At 45.5% G+C, this 15287-nt stretch overlaps 1 protein-coding gene across 3 annotated transcripts in view; it reads right to left on the bottom strand.

Moving 5' to 3' along the window:
- Nucleotides 1–15287, bottom strand: part of CCAR1 (cell division cycle and apoptosis regulator 1) — a 106869-nt gene that overhangs the window by 47337 nt on the left and 44245 nt on the right. For all 3 annotated transcript variants that reach the window (XM_082268416.1, XM_082268415.1, XM_082268414.1), the window contains exons 5-9: nucleotides 14298–14330; nucleotides 13942–14135; nucleotides 2854–2968; nucleotides 2578–2776; nucleotides 967–1096 (exon numbers count right to left, since the gene is read on the bottom strand). In XM_082268416.1, the coding sequence (XP_082124542.1) occupies nucleotides 967–1096; nucleotides 2578–2776; nucleotides 2854–2968; nucleotides 13942–14135; nucleotides 14298–14330 (671 nt within the window). The remainder of the gene's footprint in view (nucleotides 1–966; nucleotides 1097–2577; nucleotides 2777–2853; nucleotides 2969–13941; nucleotides 14136–14297; nucleotides 14331–15287) is intronic.

A 15287-nucleotide genomic window follows, 5' to 3' on the forward strand; every position in this document is an offset into this window, starting at 1 on the left:
CCCATGGGGGGACAGCTACCACATCAGGAACAGGGTGGGCACCGCTCCGGACAGACCACCGCTCCATCGTAATGTAGGTGTTGTCGGCCAGGAGAAACACTGCGACTCAAGCTGAAGCCAAGTCAAATGCACCCTCGTGAGAGGTTTAACTCGCAGGCCAGCCCTCGTCCAGTTGGGATTTATCGTGGTGGAGCTGCGGTCTGCAGGGGCTCGCTGGCCAGACTGGGGGGGACCCTCTGGATCTGGATTACCCAGTCTGTCACCCAATCTGGCAACTGATTGTAGATTCTCAACAGGAACTAAATAATAGAGGAAATTTTTCCATTTAAAAAGAAAAAAATCGCCAGGACCAGAGATCCCAGAAAGGAACTAGGTCCCTACTCCTTACTAGGCAGAAAAAAAAATGAGTACCTATAGCAGAGAGTGGGAGTATACCCCCTGGGACTGCCCCATAGGCATAGTCAAGTTCTTTCCTGCCTAGTGTCCTACTCCTGTAGGGGCCAGCATAATCCACACAGTCAAGACGTTGAGGAGCTGTGTTCGTCAATGAACGAAAGAGAAGTATGAACATGTACAATGTCAAACACTATATAGAGTTTTCACACATTCAGATTTTATTTTATATTTACACATGCCATACACACGCCCACATAAAACTCCAGGTACCAGATATTTAATGCTACGGCCCCCCTGATTAATTTTTGGGCCCCCTTCATTTTTCAGTGACTTGACCCCTGACCCACACAGGAGTCTTTATTCTCGCTGGGCCATAGGTTGGAAGTAGCAGTACACACTAGACTCTCAACAGTAACACGACATGTACTGCCACTCAGGAACTACGGGTGGGCTGGGGGTGTCACAGAGTCCTGAACTCTACAATTAGTTAGGATATAATCCATTACTACAAAGAAAAGTAACAATTTTGAGATTTGCATTAGGTTTTATTAAGATAGAAGTGAAACTAACTTTCTGTCATCTTTTCTACTGGAAATAGGATCCCCTCGATCACTCCTCACAGAAAATCTAGATGGCGGTTCAATCCTCCGTACCGGCTGTGGCTGGGATACAATGCGAACAGGGGTTTGTAACAAACCAGCTGAGAGGGGGAAGAGATAGAATATGGTAAGGTACAACGGAATTACCAATTGCAATAAGGCTGGATCCTTAACAAAGATAGGAAAAAACTTCAAGTAATTATTAGAGCAGCTGTACAGTAACGTACCAAAATCAGGAAAACCAAGATGGTCCCGAAAAGTGGATATATGAACGCTTACTTAAAAAAATAAAAGATTTATTACTGTATATGTTAATGTGACAGATAAAACTACAAAGATATACAACCATTTATGTTATATATAAAAGGAGATTTCTTGATGCCCGATTTTAAAAGGTTCTCTCAATCTCATTAGAAAACAAGTTTCATCGGCTCTCAAAGTTCCTCCCGAGGCCTCAACTGTCTGTCTTGTGAATTGCAACAAATCCAAGCTTTCTAGAGCACCTCAGAAAATGAGACAGAGAAGCTGACTGGTTACTACTAAGGGCAACAAGGAGATTCTCCTTCTACAGTCATTTCAAAAGGCAAAGCCTAGCCATACATTCTTCAATTTATCCATCCACACTAAACAGCAAGGATGGAGGAATCCCTCCCTGCCAGCTATAGTATTCTGACAACTGGCATCGGATCGGATTCAGTCACCATTTAGCCAACAATTTTCCACTTGGCTCCTTCAGTTTTCCAAGTTCCAATTTTCCACTTGGCTCCAAATTTTTCAAGTGGGGGAGTCCAATAGAGCCAAAAAGGCCCATATTTCAGCTGATTCAGCAGTAAATTCAAGCGGTGTATGACTAGTATTTGGGATTATTATTTTATGAACGGTTTTGCCCATTCCAGCATTAGATTTACTAAAAATTACCAGTATCAATTAAACTTGGTGAGTTATGTGCCTGGAGAAACATTACATTACCAGCAGTTGGCACATATCATTTGGCACATAAAGGAGAAAAAGGACCATTTTAAACTATACATGAATTTGACAAAGTACATGGTTAAAATTATGCTTTTCAGACAAGGATGACTTATGCCTAGTATGCACAATGAGAAAACCAGATGAAAAATACCACTTTCAAAGCAATCGTACGATAATCTGATCGTTAGTACACAGGTTTCGAGAGCCGACTGGGATAATTCATGCAAAATTATCCAAAGAGACAAATATGAACATTTTTCTCGTACGATACCAGAACAAATGATTTTTCATTTAATCAGTACAGTATTCGCCTGTAAAAAAAAAAAATAAAAATCGGAAGGCCAAGACCACGCATGCTTGAAAATGAAAGAATACATTACATTACAACACAATACATTACATCACATCAGTTCTAAAGTTGTATTCTGTCGTACGAGAATTTTTGTAACTTTAGTATCCTAATAGTTTTCGATATGAGACTAGCATGCAAAAAAAGAAAAAAAACAAAAACAAAATGGACGATCATTTGTCTGATATTCTCATTGTGTGCATGATGCCATGGAGTAGTAGTGGCAGAATAATTCTGGAGTTGAAGGAAAATACAGTGTACCTTTAGGCTGCTGTTGCTGTAACAGCTGAGAAGGCTGTGCCTGAAGTAATGGATTTAGCGAAGCAGCGGAAATTTGTGCCTGCAACAAGGTTTGTGCTTGTGGAGGCGGCTGAGTCTGAACCCCAAAAGCAGGCTGTTGTACAACAGGTGACATAACTGTTTGTGGGTTCTTCATTAAAGGCTGTGCTGGAGCTGGGTTCTACAGCAAGAAAAAATTAACTTTGTAAATGCCATACCAACCAAGTTAGATGGGAAGAGCAGAGGGTATTCACATACCTGGTTTGGAAGTGTCTGAATCCTCTGTGCATTCCATTTAAATGGCATGTTTGGATTGTACGTAGCTTCCACCAAAACCCGATCTCCAACTTGTGGGGACTTACCCTTAACCGCACTGGAGAAGAAAAAAAAAAAAACCCCTGAAAAGTTTGTATGGCAAAAGAACAGTAATTCTCCAAAGGGTCACCAAGGAATTCCCTTAACCACTTAAGGACCGGGTCTATTTGTGACACTTGTTGTTTACAAGTTAAAATCAGTATTTTTTGCTAGAAAATTACTTGGAACCCAAAAATATTATATATTTTTTTTAAGCAGAGACCCTAAAGAATAAAATGGAGATCATTGCAATTAGGGATCGACCCATTATCGGCAAAGCCGATATATTAAGGGCCAATTTTCACTTTCCCCGATATATCGCAATCGGCACCAGAGGTTACCGATATTGCCGATATTTCGGATAGTGCATGTACCGGAGTGATGCCTGCAGATAGAGGCATCACCCCGGTACCGGCATCCATAGCTGACGGTCGGCTGTCCTGTAATGACAACCAATGTGGCTGAGAAGCCGCTCGGCTGTCATTACAAGGAGCGGGAGGGGACGCCTCCCACCACCTTCCGTGGCTCGCCCGGGTCTCCCGTCCCACCAGCCTGCACGGCCGCCGAAGACCCGATCAAAGCTGCATTCGGCTCAGATTGGGTCTCCATGCAAAAACCCGGAAGTCATGTCATGACATCACTTCCGGGTACTGGCGCCAGATTTAAAAAACGACAGCATTCAAAACAGCCGTTTTGAATGCTTTTGAGTGCAGAAGAGGGGTTTGAGGTCTTTTAGACCCCCAGATCCCTCCACAAGAGTACCTGTCAATTAAAAAAATTATTTTTTTTTTTAAATGTACGAAAATATCGGCCCATATCAGCCGATACGCGTTGACCAAAATATCGGTAATGAAAAAACGATATTGGTCGATCACTAGTTGCAATACTTTGTCACACCGTATTTGTGCAGCGGTCTTACAAACGCAATTTTTGGGAAAAAAACTAAACTTTTTTGAATTTAAGAAAATAAGAAAACAGTAACATTAGCCCAATTTTTTTCTATAATGTGTAAGATAATTTTACGCCAAGTAAATAGATATGCTTCAAAATTGCGCACGCTCATGGAATGGCAACACTTAAAAAATCTCCATAGGCGACACTTTAACCACTTCTGGACCGGGCCTTTTTCTGACACTTGTTGTTTACAAGTTAAAACCAGATTTTTTTTGCTAGAAAGTTACTAAGAACCCCCAAACAATATATATTTTTTTTGCAGAGACCCATGCAAATAAAATGGAGATCGTTGCAATATTTTTTATCACACCGTATTTGCGCAGCAGTCTTACAAACGCAATTTTTTGGGAAAAATACACTTTTTTAAATTAAAAATGAAGAAAACAGCAAAGTTAACCCAATTATTTTCTATAATGTGAAAGATAATGTTAGGCAAAGTAAATAGATATCCAACATGTCATGCTTCAAAATTGTGCCAAAATTAGGAATGGCGACAAACATTGGTACCAAAAAATCCCCAAAGGCGACATTTTAAACATTTCTACAGGTTACCAGTTTAGAGTTACAGAGGATGTCTAGGGCTCAAATTATTGCTCTCGCTCTAACGATTGCGGTGATAGCTCACATGTGTGATTTGAACACCGTTTACATATCCGGGCGCGACTTGCGTAAGCGTTCACTTCTGTGTGCAAGCTTATGGGGACAGGACTCTTTAATTTTTTTTATTTATTTAATCTTTTATTTTTTATTTTTACACTGTCCTGTAAAAAAAAATGTTTTCGATCAATTTTGTTCCTATTACAAGGAATGCAAACATCCCTTGTAATAGAAATAAGCATGACAGGACTTCTTTAATGTGAGATCTGGGGTCAAAAAGACCTCAGATCTCACATCTACACAAAAAAACAAAAAAAAAGAAAAATGGGCTCTTTAAGGCCGTTGCTAAGAAGTTCCGGTCCTCCAAGGCCATAGAGTCGAGTGAGGGCCATGTTGTGGACTTCCTGTCTAAGAGGACAGCGGACCGGATCTTTTTCCCCTCTATGCCGACGGCTCCGGTAAGTGGGGAAAACGACCAGGAAGCAGCAGGAGGGGAAGGAGGGGTGCCTCTTCCGCCGCCCATAAAGGTGATCCTGTAGCAATTGTGTTTTTTTTTTTTTTCTTTACACTGTTTCTTTAAAAAATGTTTTTTGATCACTTTTATTCCTATTACAAGGAATGTAAACATCCATTGTAATAGAAATAAGCAGGACTGGTCCTCTTTAATGTAAGATCTGGGGTCAAGAAGACCTCACATCTACACGTAAAAGCAAAAAAAAGAAAGAAAAAAAAATCGGATTTTTGTAAGATCTTACCGTAAAATACTTTTCTCTTAGCTCATTGACAGACGTAGTCTTCTTGATTCACAAGAACTGGGTTATGTTGTCTCCGCAGGAGTAGGACTAGGCAGAAAGAAAAAACGTTCTGGCTCCACCCTAGGGGCAGTCCCAGAGGGTATATCCTCCCTCTCTCTGCTACAAGGCATCAGTTCTGTCACAAAGCAGCAACAGAGAATTTAACCCAACCCAACTCAATGATAGAGGGGCGGGTACTACGTCTGTCAATGAGCTAAGAGAAAAGGATTTTACGGTAAGATCTTACAAAAAAAAAAAAGTGCCACAAATGAGGGGTGGGATTGACAGAAATCAAAATCCAATCTAGAAGGCCCAACCGGAGCCAACCAGAAGTATCAAAGGACTCATCGAGTAAACAGATGAGACCTACCCCACAAATCCTCGAGGTAGACCAACAGTCTCAACAGTGGCCTGCAGGAACCTTGCGGCCAGAAGAGGCATCTGACGATGCCATCACATAAACCTTATACAATATTGTAAAGGTATGAACCGACGACTAAACAGTCGCCTTGAAAACCTGAACCACTGACGCCTGATGGCGGAAGGTCCAGGAAACTCTAAGCGCCCGAGTAGAATGCGCTTTAACAGGGAACGGGGGATCCCGACCCTTAGATAAAATAAGCCTATACCACCGTCTGTCTGATCCATCTAAAGATGGTCGCAGCAGAACAGGCAACCCCTTCTTAGGGCCATCCGTGATCACAAACAGTGAATCCGTCTTACAAATTGAATCCGTAGTATTCAAATATATCCTGATCGCCCGAACTACATCCAAGGAATGCCATGCAAATTCTCGAGGATGATTGGGCTAAGGACATAGGAAGGACAATACACTGTCCTCATTCAATGAAACTTTGAAACCACCTTAGGAAGGAAGGATGGATTCGGATGAAGAACAACCTTATCCCTATGAACCACCAGATCTGGGGAACAACAGGATAATGCAGCCAGTTCTGACACCCTGCGTGCAGAAGTGATAGCCACCAAGAAGGCCACCTTCTGGGATAAAGTAAGCAAGGGAATCTCCCTGATATTTTCAAAGGGAGGTGTCTGAAGAACCGACAGCACCAAATTAAGATCCCAGGATGGTAACGGCGCGTGCACTGGCGGAGCCAGGTGTCGCACCCCCTGTATGAAATTCCGCACCAAGAAATAAGTAGCCAAAGGCTTCTGAAAGAAGATAGCAAATGCTGAAACCAGACCCTTGATAACACTCAAGGCCAGCTTCTGCTCAACTCCCTGTTGCAGAAAAGCCAATATTCGGGCTACCGAATAAAGATGTAGATGGAACCCAAGGGATTCACACCACACAATATAAGACTTCCATGTACGATGTTAATCTTTCTGGAAGTCGCTTTCCTTGTTTTAACTAGAGTAGGAATAACTGAAGCTGACAATCCCTTGTCCTTCAGCACCTGGGTCTCAATAACGAGGCCGTTTAAAAAAACCAGCGATCGTAAAGCAGGATGGAAGATCGGTCCCTGAGACAGTAGATCCTCCCTGAGAGGAAGTCTCCACGGGACGTCCGCCACCAGTCTGACCAAGTCGGCGTATCAAGCTCGACGAGGCCAGTCCAGAGCTACCAGGATTACTGGAATTCCTTCCTCCTCTATCCTGCGAAGAAGTCTTGGCAGTAACCCAAGAGGAGGGAAGGCATACATTAGCTGGTATTGCCCCCACGGGGTGACCAGTGCTTCTGCGGTCTCTGCTAGAGGATCGCGGGAGCGAGCCACGAATCTCTGTACTTTTTCTGTTGAATCGTGATGCCACCAGATCCACATCCGGGGTGCCCCAACGTAGGCACAACTGCTGGAAAACTTCTGGATGGAGGGACCATTCCCCCTGATCCGGAGTCTGACGGCTGAGATAATCTGCCTGCCAATTTTCCACCCCCGGAATGAACACCGCAGAGATAGCTGGAACAAATCGTTCCGCCCAGCGAAGAATGCAAGCCACTTCCTTGGCCGCTCGGACACTCTTGGTGCCCCCCTGGTGATTGACATAAGCCACGGCCATGGCGTTGTCCAACTGGATCCGAACCGGGCTGCCCTGGAGCTGCTCGGTCCAGTGAATCAGACAAAGTCTGATCGCTCTCAGTTCCAACACATTTATCGGTAACCTGGATTCTTCCGGGGACCAAAGTCCCTGAACGGATAACAGACCGAGAATTCCTCCCCATCCGGATAGGCTGGCATCCGTGGTCACTATCGTCCAATATATTGGCAGAAATGACTTTCCCTGGCTGAGTATCGGAGACTGAAGCCACCAGACCGGAGACTCTCTGGTCTGTTTGCTCAATCGGATCCGATAGTCCAGAGATTCCGGATTCCGATTCCATCTGAGAAGAATCTCTTGCTGAAGAATTCGGGTATGGGACTGGGCAAATGGGACTGCTTCGAAGGAAGCCACCATCAAACCCAGAACCCTCATGCAAGTCCGAAGGGAAGACCAGCTGTTGGATAGTAACAACTGGACTGCTGATTGAATCTTCCGGAGTTTCCCTACCGGAAGGAAAACTCTTGTCCTGAACGTGTCTAGAATTAGACCCAGATATTCGAGCCTCTGGGTGGGAACCAGAAATGACTTTTGCTGGTTCACCAGCCACCCGAATTCCTGTAAAGAAATTATAGTAATTTCTAGGTTTTGTAGCAGGGTCTGAAGAGACTCTGCATGAAGCAGGAGATCGTCTAGGTAACCTAGAATCGATATGCCTCTTTGGCGCAGTAGTGCCAACATTGGGGCCAACACCTTCGTGAAGACCCGAGGAGCCGTGGCGAGACCAAAAGGTAACGCCACAAACTGATAGTGGTTCTCCCTGCGAAAATGGGAATGTGAAGATAGGCGTCCTAGATTCTATGGACGCTAGGACATCCCCTGAATGGAGGAAGGCTGCTACTGGATTCCATTTTGAATTTTCTTATGTTGAGAAAGGAATTGAGTGCCCTTAAGTCCAGAATTGGACGCACTTTGCCCTCTTTCCTGAGTATTGTAAATAGGTTTGAATAAAACCCTAGAAAAAACGTTCTGTCCAAGGAACGTGGACTACCACTCCTTGTTGTAGTAAATCCGTGACTGCTCTCCGCAGATCTTCTAAACGATCCGGGGATAGTCGGATATTGGAAGGGAAGAATCGCGCCGGTGGGAGAGATCGAAACTCGATCTTGTACCCTGATCTTATGATTTCGCAAACCCACTTGTCCGGGATTCTGGAAAGCCATGGATCCGGGAACCGGCGAAGACGTCCCCCCACCCCAATTATGGGTGGGGGCGCACCTTCAGGCTTTGGTCGACTTATCTTCAGGTCTGGAGGGGGCGGGCTTTTGCTTGCCCGACCAACGTCCCCTGAAGCCTCCTGAAGGAGCTTTGGAGGACTTAATTGTTTCACCCGCGGGGCGAAAAAACTTTTTGTGAGCAGAGAAAGAAGGCCCTCGTCTTTGACGAGTTCCTTTACCCTTAGCATTTTGCCGTAAAAAGGTGCTCTTTCCACCCGTGAGATCCTTAATGATCTCATCTAAGTTGGCTCCAAATAAACGCTCTCCTAAAAAGGGGATATTAGCCAATGCTTTTTTGGAACCTTGGTCGGCTAACCAACCTTTTAGCCACAGTGTACGCCTGAGAATCACTGCTGAAACTGATGCTCGCGCCAAAAATGGAGTGGCGTCTAACGCCGCATCACACACAAACTGTAACCCCTGTATCATCTGTTCCAACAAATCTGATACTGCCTGGGGGACCTCTTCTAAGTCCCGGCGTAACCATTTGGTCCATTCGGTTACAGTCTGCAAAACCAGCCCAATAGCAATTATTGGTCTGAAAGCTGATCCAATCAAGGAAAAACGTGGTGCGAGACATAGTTTCTATCTTGCGATCCACCGGATCTTTTAAAAGACGGAGCGTCTTCTAATGGAATAACCATGGCTTATTCAATCTAGCAATTGGTGAATCCACCACAGGTGGTTCTGTCCATTTCTTAATGAGGGTTTCCTCAAACGGATAACGTCTGTTAATGCGTTTGGAAATAGCAGAAGTGCGTTTTGGCAGACTCCATTCTTCTTTGATTGGATTGCCCAAACATTTGGGCAATGGAAAAACCTTCGCCACTTTGATGCGTTTTTTAGTCCCAAAAGGGGATTTCAGTTTCAGCTATTTCCGATGGAGTACCCTGTAATCTTAAGGTTTCTTGAACAGATACAATGAGTGCGTTTACCAACGCTTCCTCTCGGGCTATGGCTGATGCCGAAACATCCCAGATGAGGTACCTGCAACTGCAGAAATAGGCTCAGATTCTGAATCCGAAGTTTCAGATAATATGGGGTTAGGCGGGCTTGCGCCCTGTCCCTGACAAGCCACTTCCACCCGGGACACAAAAGTTTCCATAATAGCTGACAATGATTCAATTGTCAGTGGGGTGCTGGAGGATCCTGCAGACCCCTCAAAGGGATCTGGTGGAGATACATGAGTGGCAGGGTCCATGTTAATCCAGGACACTTTGCCAGTAAAAAAAGAAAAAACATCTCTTTTTTTTTTTTTTTTTATAAAAAATACCTCTTTTTTTTTTTTTTTAATGTGTATCCCCCTAGCGCAATAGCGCCCCTCAGAGTACCTGCTTCTCGATCCCCACAGAGAGAGAGAGGGACCCTCAAGGCTCACCACCCGATGCAGAGAAGTTTCCAACCAACTGCAGTCAGCGTCTGTCTTTTACAGACTGGAAAGAGCTGTATTAGTTTTCCCGGGTAGAAGGACGTGGCTCCGCCCCCTGTGTACGCCTTCCGGCGTTCCCAGCTCTCCACGAGGTAGCTGGGCTCATCAAACATGGCCGCCCCCATACAGGAGACAATAGACTCCAAAAACATGGCGGCCGGCGTGACCTGAGGACATTCATGCACCCGGTCTACGGCAAAATGGCGGCGGACTGCCGAAATCGTTTTTCCCAGCACATCCACCTGCATCTATGCTAAATGGCGGTTTATCGATCTGCAGGAGGTACACTACAATTAAGGTAGGATTATACCTCCTATGTCTGCTGTAATACTACAGTCTGCTGGGTAGAGTGTTAGCTCTCAAACCAAGTCCACTTCCCACCAAGGGGGGCTTTTAGTGTCAGACAGATACTGACCATGTATGGAGGGGCCCATAATTCATACTGCCTCATAACGAGGAAAAAAGGGAACGTTTACTCACCATACCGAACCGACAGGCACCCTCTATTCACAATACCCTCTCCACCGGGGTGGGGGGTTGTGGACCACTCCGGACGCCTCGACTCTCTGGTTCCTGGCGTCCAAGCGAGACTTTTAACTCGCAAGGTCAGTCCCTCCAATGGGACTCCGTCGCGGCCGACCCAGCGCGGAACTCTGGTCTGCACGCGCTCGTAGGCAGAAACCGGGGTGACCACTGGATCTCAACATCCAGCCCGTCGCCCGGCCCCGCATACTTACTTGAATGTGTCGCGGCCGACCAAGCGCAATGCAATGGTCTGCGCGCGCTCGTAGGCCGGCTGGGGTGACCACTAGTGTCGCCCAGTCCGGCATATTTGCTTGAAGATCTCACAGGAAAAAACACTGGAGAAAACTACCTAAAAAAAAATATTTTTTCTAAAAAAAATCTTGCCAGGACCAGAGATCCCAGCAAGGAACTTAGGTCCTTACTCCTGACTAGACAGAAAAAAACTGATGCCTTGTAGCAGAGAGAGGGAGGATATACCCTCTGGGACTGCCCCTAGGGTGGAGCCAGAACGTTTTTTCTTTCTGCCTAGTCCTACTCCTGCGGAGACAACATAACCCAGTTCTTGTGAATCAAGAAGACTACGTCTGTCAATGAGCGACAGAGAAATGTCATTTTTTTTCCAGCAACAAAATGGACCCTTTAAGACCGTTGGGCGGAAGCGACGTATGACGTCGCTCTAGTCCTCCAAGGCCATAGAGTCAAGTGGGGGTCATCTTTTCCTCACTCGACTTCCTGCACTGCACCTCAGAGGACCAGATCAATTTCCCTGCTACCGACGGCTCCGGTAAGCAGGGAAACGGCAGGAGGGGAGCACCTCTCCCGCTGCCCATAAAAGGGATCCCGCAGCGAATCCGCCACTGGGACCACTTATGTGGAAGAGGAACGCTGGCCGAATAAGAAAACACAGGGTTTATGGCAGCTATCTGCTGCCCCAACCCTAGTATTTAACGTCAAAGCACCGACATAAAAACAGTGGCGGGCGGTCCGGAAGTGGTTAATCTGCAGAGATTTCTTCTCACTTCCTGTTTAGCTAAGGGACAGGAAGTGAAGAGAAATCTACGCAATGGGACAGGACACAGATGGTGAAAAAAAATGTGACAGAGGTTGTAACCCTCCCTAACCCTATCCTGGGGGTCTCCAAACTTTCTAAAGAATGGTCCAGTTTACTGACTTCAGGCTTTAAGGTGGGGGGTTGAACTGTACCCAGTAGGAGTAAATGCCTGATCTTCGGTATTTGGGGGAGAAATAGTTGGTGTTGGTGGGAGGAATAGTACCCCATTTTTATTGTCAGTAGAAGGAATTATATCCCATATTAGGTGTCAGTGGCAGGAATTATGCCCCATTGTTGGTGTCAGTGGTAGGAATAATGCCTCAGGGGCCAGATAAAAGCAAGCAAAGACCCGCAGTTTGGACATCACTGCTCTATCCCAAATGAAAAAAAAAAAAAGTTTTGTCTATAGTTCTACCTGAAAGACCACTTCCAAATGTATGGTGTCCATAAAGTATAAAAAGAGGGTCGATGGAAAATGCCAAACAGCATTATTAAAAGGAAACAAAAAACAACAACCACAACCCGAAATGGGGATAATAGAAAGGTGCCCCAGAGGATTCTTGCTGCACTCAACCTACACTATATTGTCAAAAGTATTGGGACGCCTGTCCTTACACGCACATGAACTTTATTTGGTCCGTGGATTCAGTGTGTCTATGGGAATGTTTGATCATTCTTCCAGAAGCGTATTTGTGAGGTCAGGCACTGATTTTGGATGAGAAGTCCTGGCTTGCAGTCTTCGCTCTAATTCCAAAGGTGTTTTATCAGGTTGAGGTCAGGACTCTGTGCAGGCCAGTCAAGTTCCTCCATTCCAAACTCGGATCATTCATGTCTTTATAGACCGGGCTTTGTGCACTGGTCCAAATTATTTTGTGGAGGTGGGATTATGGTGGAGTTGTTTTTCAAGGGTTGGGCTTGGCCTCTTAAGGTGCCAACATACCAAGACATTTTGGACAATTTAATGCGGCCAACTTTGTGGGAACAGTTTGGGGACGGCCCTTTCCTGTTCCAACATGACTGCTCACCAGCGCACAAAGCAAGGTCCATAAAGAGCGAGTTTGAGGTGGAGGAACTTGACTGGCCTGCACAGAGTCCTGACCTCAACCCTGACCGAACACCTTTGGAATGAATTAGAGCAGGGACTGCGAGCCAGGCTTCTTGTCCAACATCAACCCCATGACCTCATGAATGCGCTTCTAGAAGAATGGTCAAACGATCCCATAGACACACTTCTAAACCTTGTGGACAGCCTTCCCAGAAGAGTTGAAGCTGTTCTAGCTGCAAAGGGTGGGCCAACTCAATATTAAGTTCACGTGCGTTTAAAGGCAGGCGTGCCAATACTTTTGACGATATAATGACTTCATATTGACTTCAAAACAGACCTCAGCCAGTAGACCAAGAATAAAAGTCTGGCTATTGTGTTAGATTTTTCTGGTCAACCAACTATGGAGCCTTCATGATGGAAGTGGTGCCAACAGTGTTTCCACTATACTTGGTGACCAATGCTGCTTTAAGGTTGGATTGCACCTTAAACACCCAACACCTTATAATGTCTACAATCCCGTCATTAAGATTGATGTGCACTAAAAACCACCATATTGAGCCAATGTTCAACTAAAAACAGCCAACAGCAGCTTATTAGACCCCATTTCTGCATAAATCTACATTGCTGCATAAATCTAATTACAAACAAAAAACTATAGACTTTGGGGAACCATCATATGGGGTCAAGCCCTCCACTGGCTTCCGCTCACCCAACGACTTAAATTCAAAATACTTACATCATCTTACAAAGCCATCCACAGCTTAGCCCCCAGCTACATCACTAGCCTAGTCTCAAAATAATCGCTCTCTTCGTTCCTCTCAAAACCTCCTGCTCTCTAGCTCCCTTGTCACTTCCTCCCATGCTCGCCTCCAGGACTTTTCCAGAGCCTCTCCAATCCTATGGAACTCCTTACCCTTATCTGTCCGATTATCTCCTACTCTATTAGCTTTTAGGCGATCTCTGAAAACCCTCCTTTTCAGAGAAGCCTATCCTACCCACACCTAACAAATGTACCTCCATTTTCTCCATCAGCCCATCCCCCACGGTTATTGCCTTTTGTTTCACTTGACCCTCCCTTCTAGATTGTAAGCTCTAATGAGCAGGGTCCTCTAGTTCCTCCTGTTTTGAATTGTACTGTAACTGTATTGTCTTTCCTCACATTGTAAAGCGCTGCGCAAACTGTTGGCGCTATATAAATCCTGTAAAATAATAATAATAATCATACTTCCAAAAATAAACATGCAGAAGTAGCTAAATTATATGTATGGCGATTTGTTTCTATAATTTACCAGCATTTTTTAGTTCATGGTGAGATTAATACATACGTGAGTTGAAAGAACACATCTTCATCCACAAAGCCAAACGTTTCATGGAGCTTGGTAACAACCCCAGTGAAGACCCTCTGTTTCTGAGGCTGGGTTTGTTGCTGGCTGGAGCGGGGCGTAGGGTAAGAGACTGTTATCTGTGCAGTCTGTTGAGGAGTGGACAGGGCGAGACTTGTTGGCAGTGCAACAGCAGGCTGCAATACACAAAAATACAATATTGGCAGCATTACGGACATATACTCACTGAACTCTCTGCTGCATGCTTATACAATACATTTCAATGTTTCAGTATGACAGACAAGCACTCACCTGAGTTATTAAATTTGAATGTTTCAGTATGACAGACAAGCACTCACCTGAGTTATTAAAGTCTGTTGAGGCTGCTGCAACTGCATAAAGAACAGATGATACAATTAGCACATTTACCACAATGCAAGGTCGTAACTACAGGGGTTGCAATTGCAACAGGGCACCATGCTCCAGGGGGCCTGTGCGGCTCCCCTGTACAACTGGATAGGAGGGACGGCTGGGGCAGCATGTAGAGGAATCACTATCCTCCTTTTTCCTCCTGTAGCTGTAGGAGGAAAATGAAGGAAATTGGTTCCTCTGTATACTGCCCCCGCCACTCCTCCTATCCAGTTTACTTGTGTTCTGCTGTCTCTGGGCCCCTGTTTGCTCCCCTGCCCCCCCCCCCCCCCACCACTGTACTAACCCCCCCCCCCCCCACTGTGCTCCCTTCCCTCTCCTGCCGGCTGCTGCAGGAGATGTGTCACAGTAGAGAACCAGTAAGGGGTCGGTAAATATGTAATTTACCAGCTCCTTCCTTTTCTGAATGGACAGAGTCATAGTCAGTGACCATTGAAAAAAATAAAATAAAATAAAAAAAATAATACTATTAAAGTACCAAAAAATAAAAACTACTGACACCAGTGGGTGAACTTCCAGGATCACAAAGGTCACACTTGCGACCGGGCCCTGGCATCCCACCACCGTGGGGAGGCCCAAAGATGGCAGGAAGGGGGCCCACTGCAGAACATGTGAAAGGGCCCTGCAACGAGAGTAAAGGGCCCCAGGATCACTGGGAAGAGCCCCAGGCTTGAAGGGAAGGGCCCCAGCCAGGGGTCCGGGGGGGCCCTTCCTGGTTTCCTGCATCGGGGCCCTTAAGGTTCTAGTTACGCCTCTGCAACAATGTAATTTCATGCCATCCCAAAAATGCACAATAAAATGGTGTACACGAGACAATGCTAATGGCGCACAGTGCTGCACTCTCCATAAGACTGTTCAGCATTTAACACTTCTGGTAAAGTCAGATTCCCGGAAACCCTGTGCTTTAATGCCTTACACAT

This window comes from Pelophylax lessonae (genome assembly GCF_965119305.1).
Source record: "Pelophylax lessonae genome assembly, chromosome: 9".
Taxonomy (NCBI): Eukaryota; Metazoa; Chordata; class Amphibia; order Anura; family Ranidae; genus Pelophylax; species Pelophylax lessonae.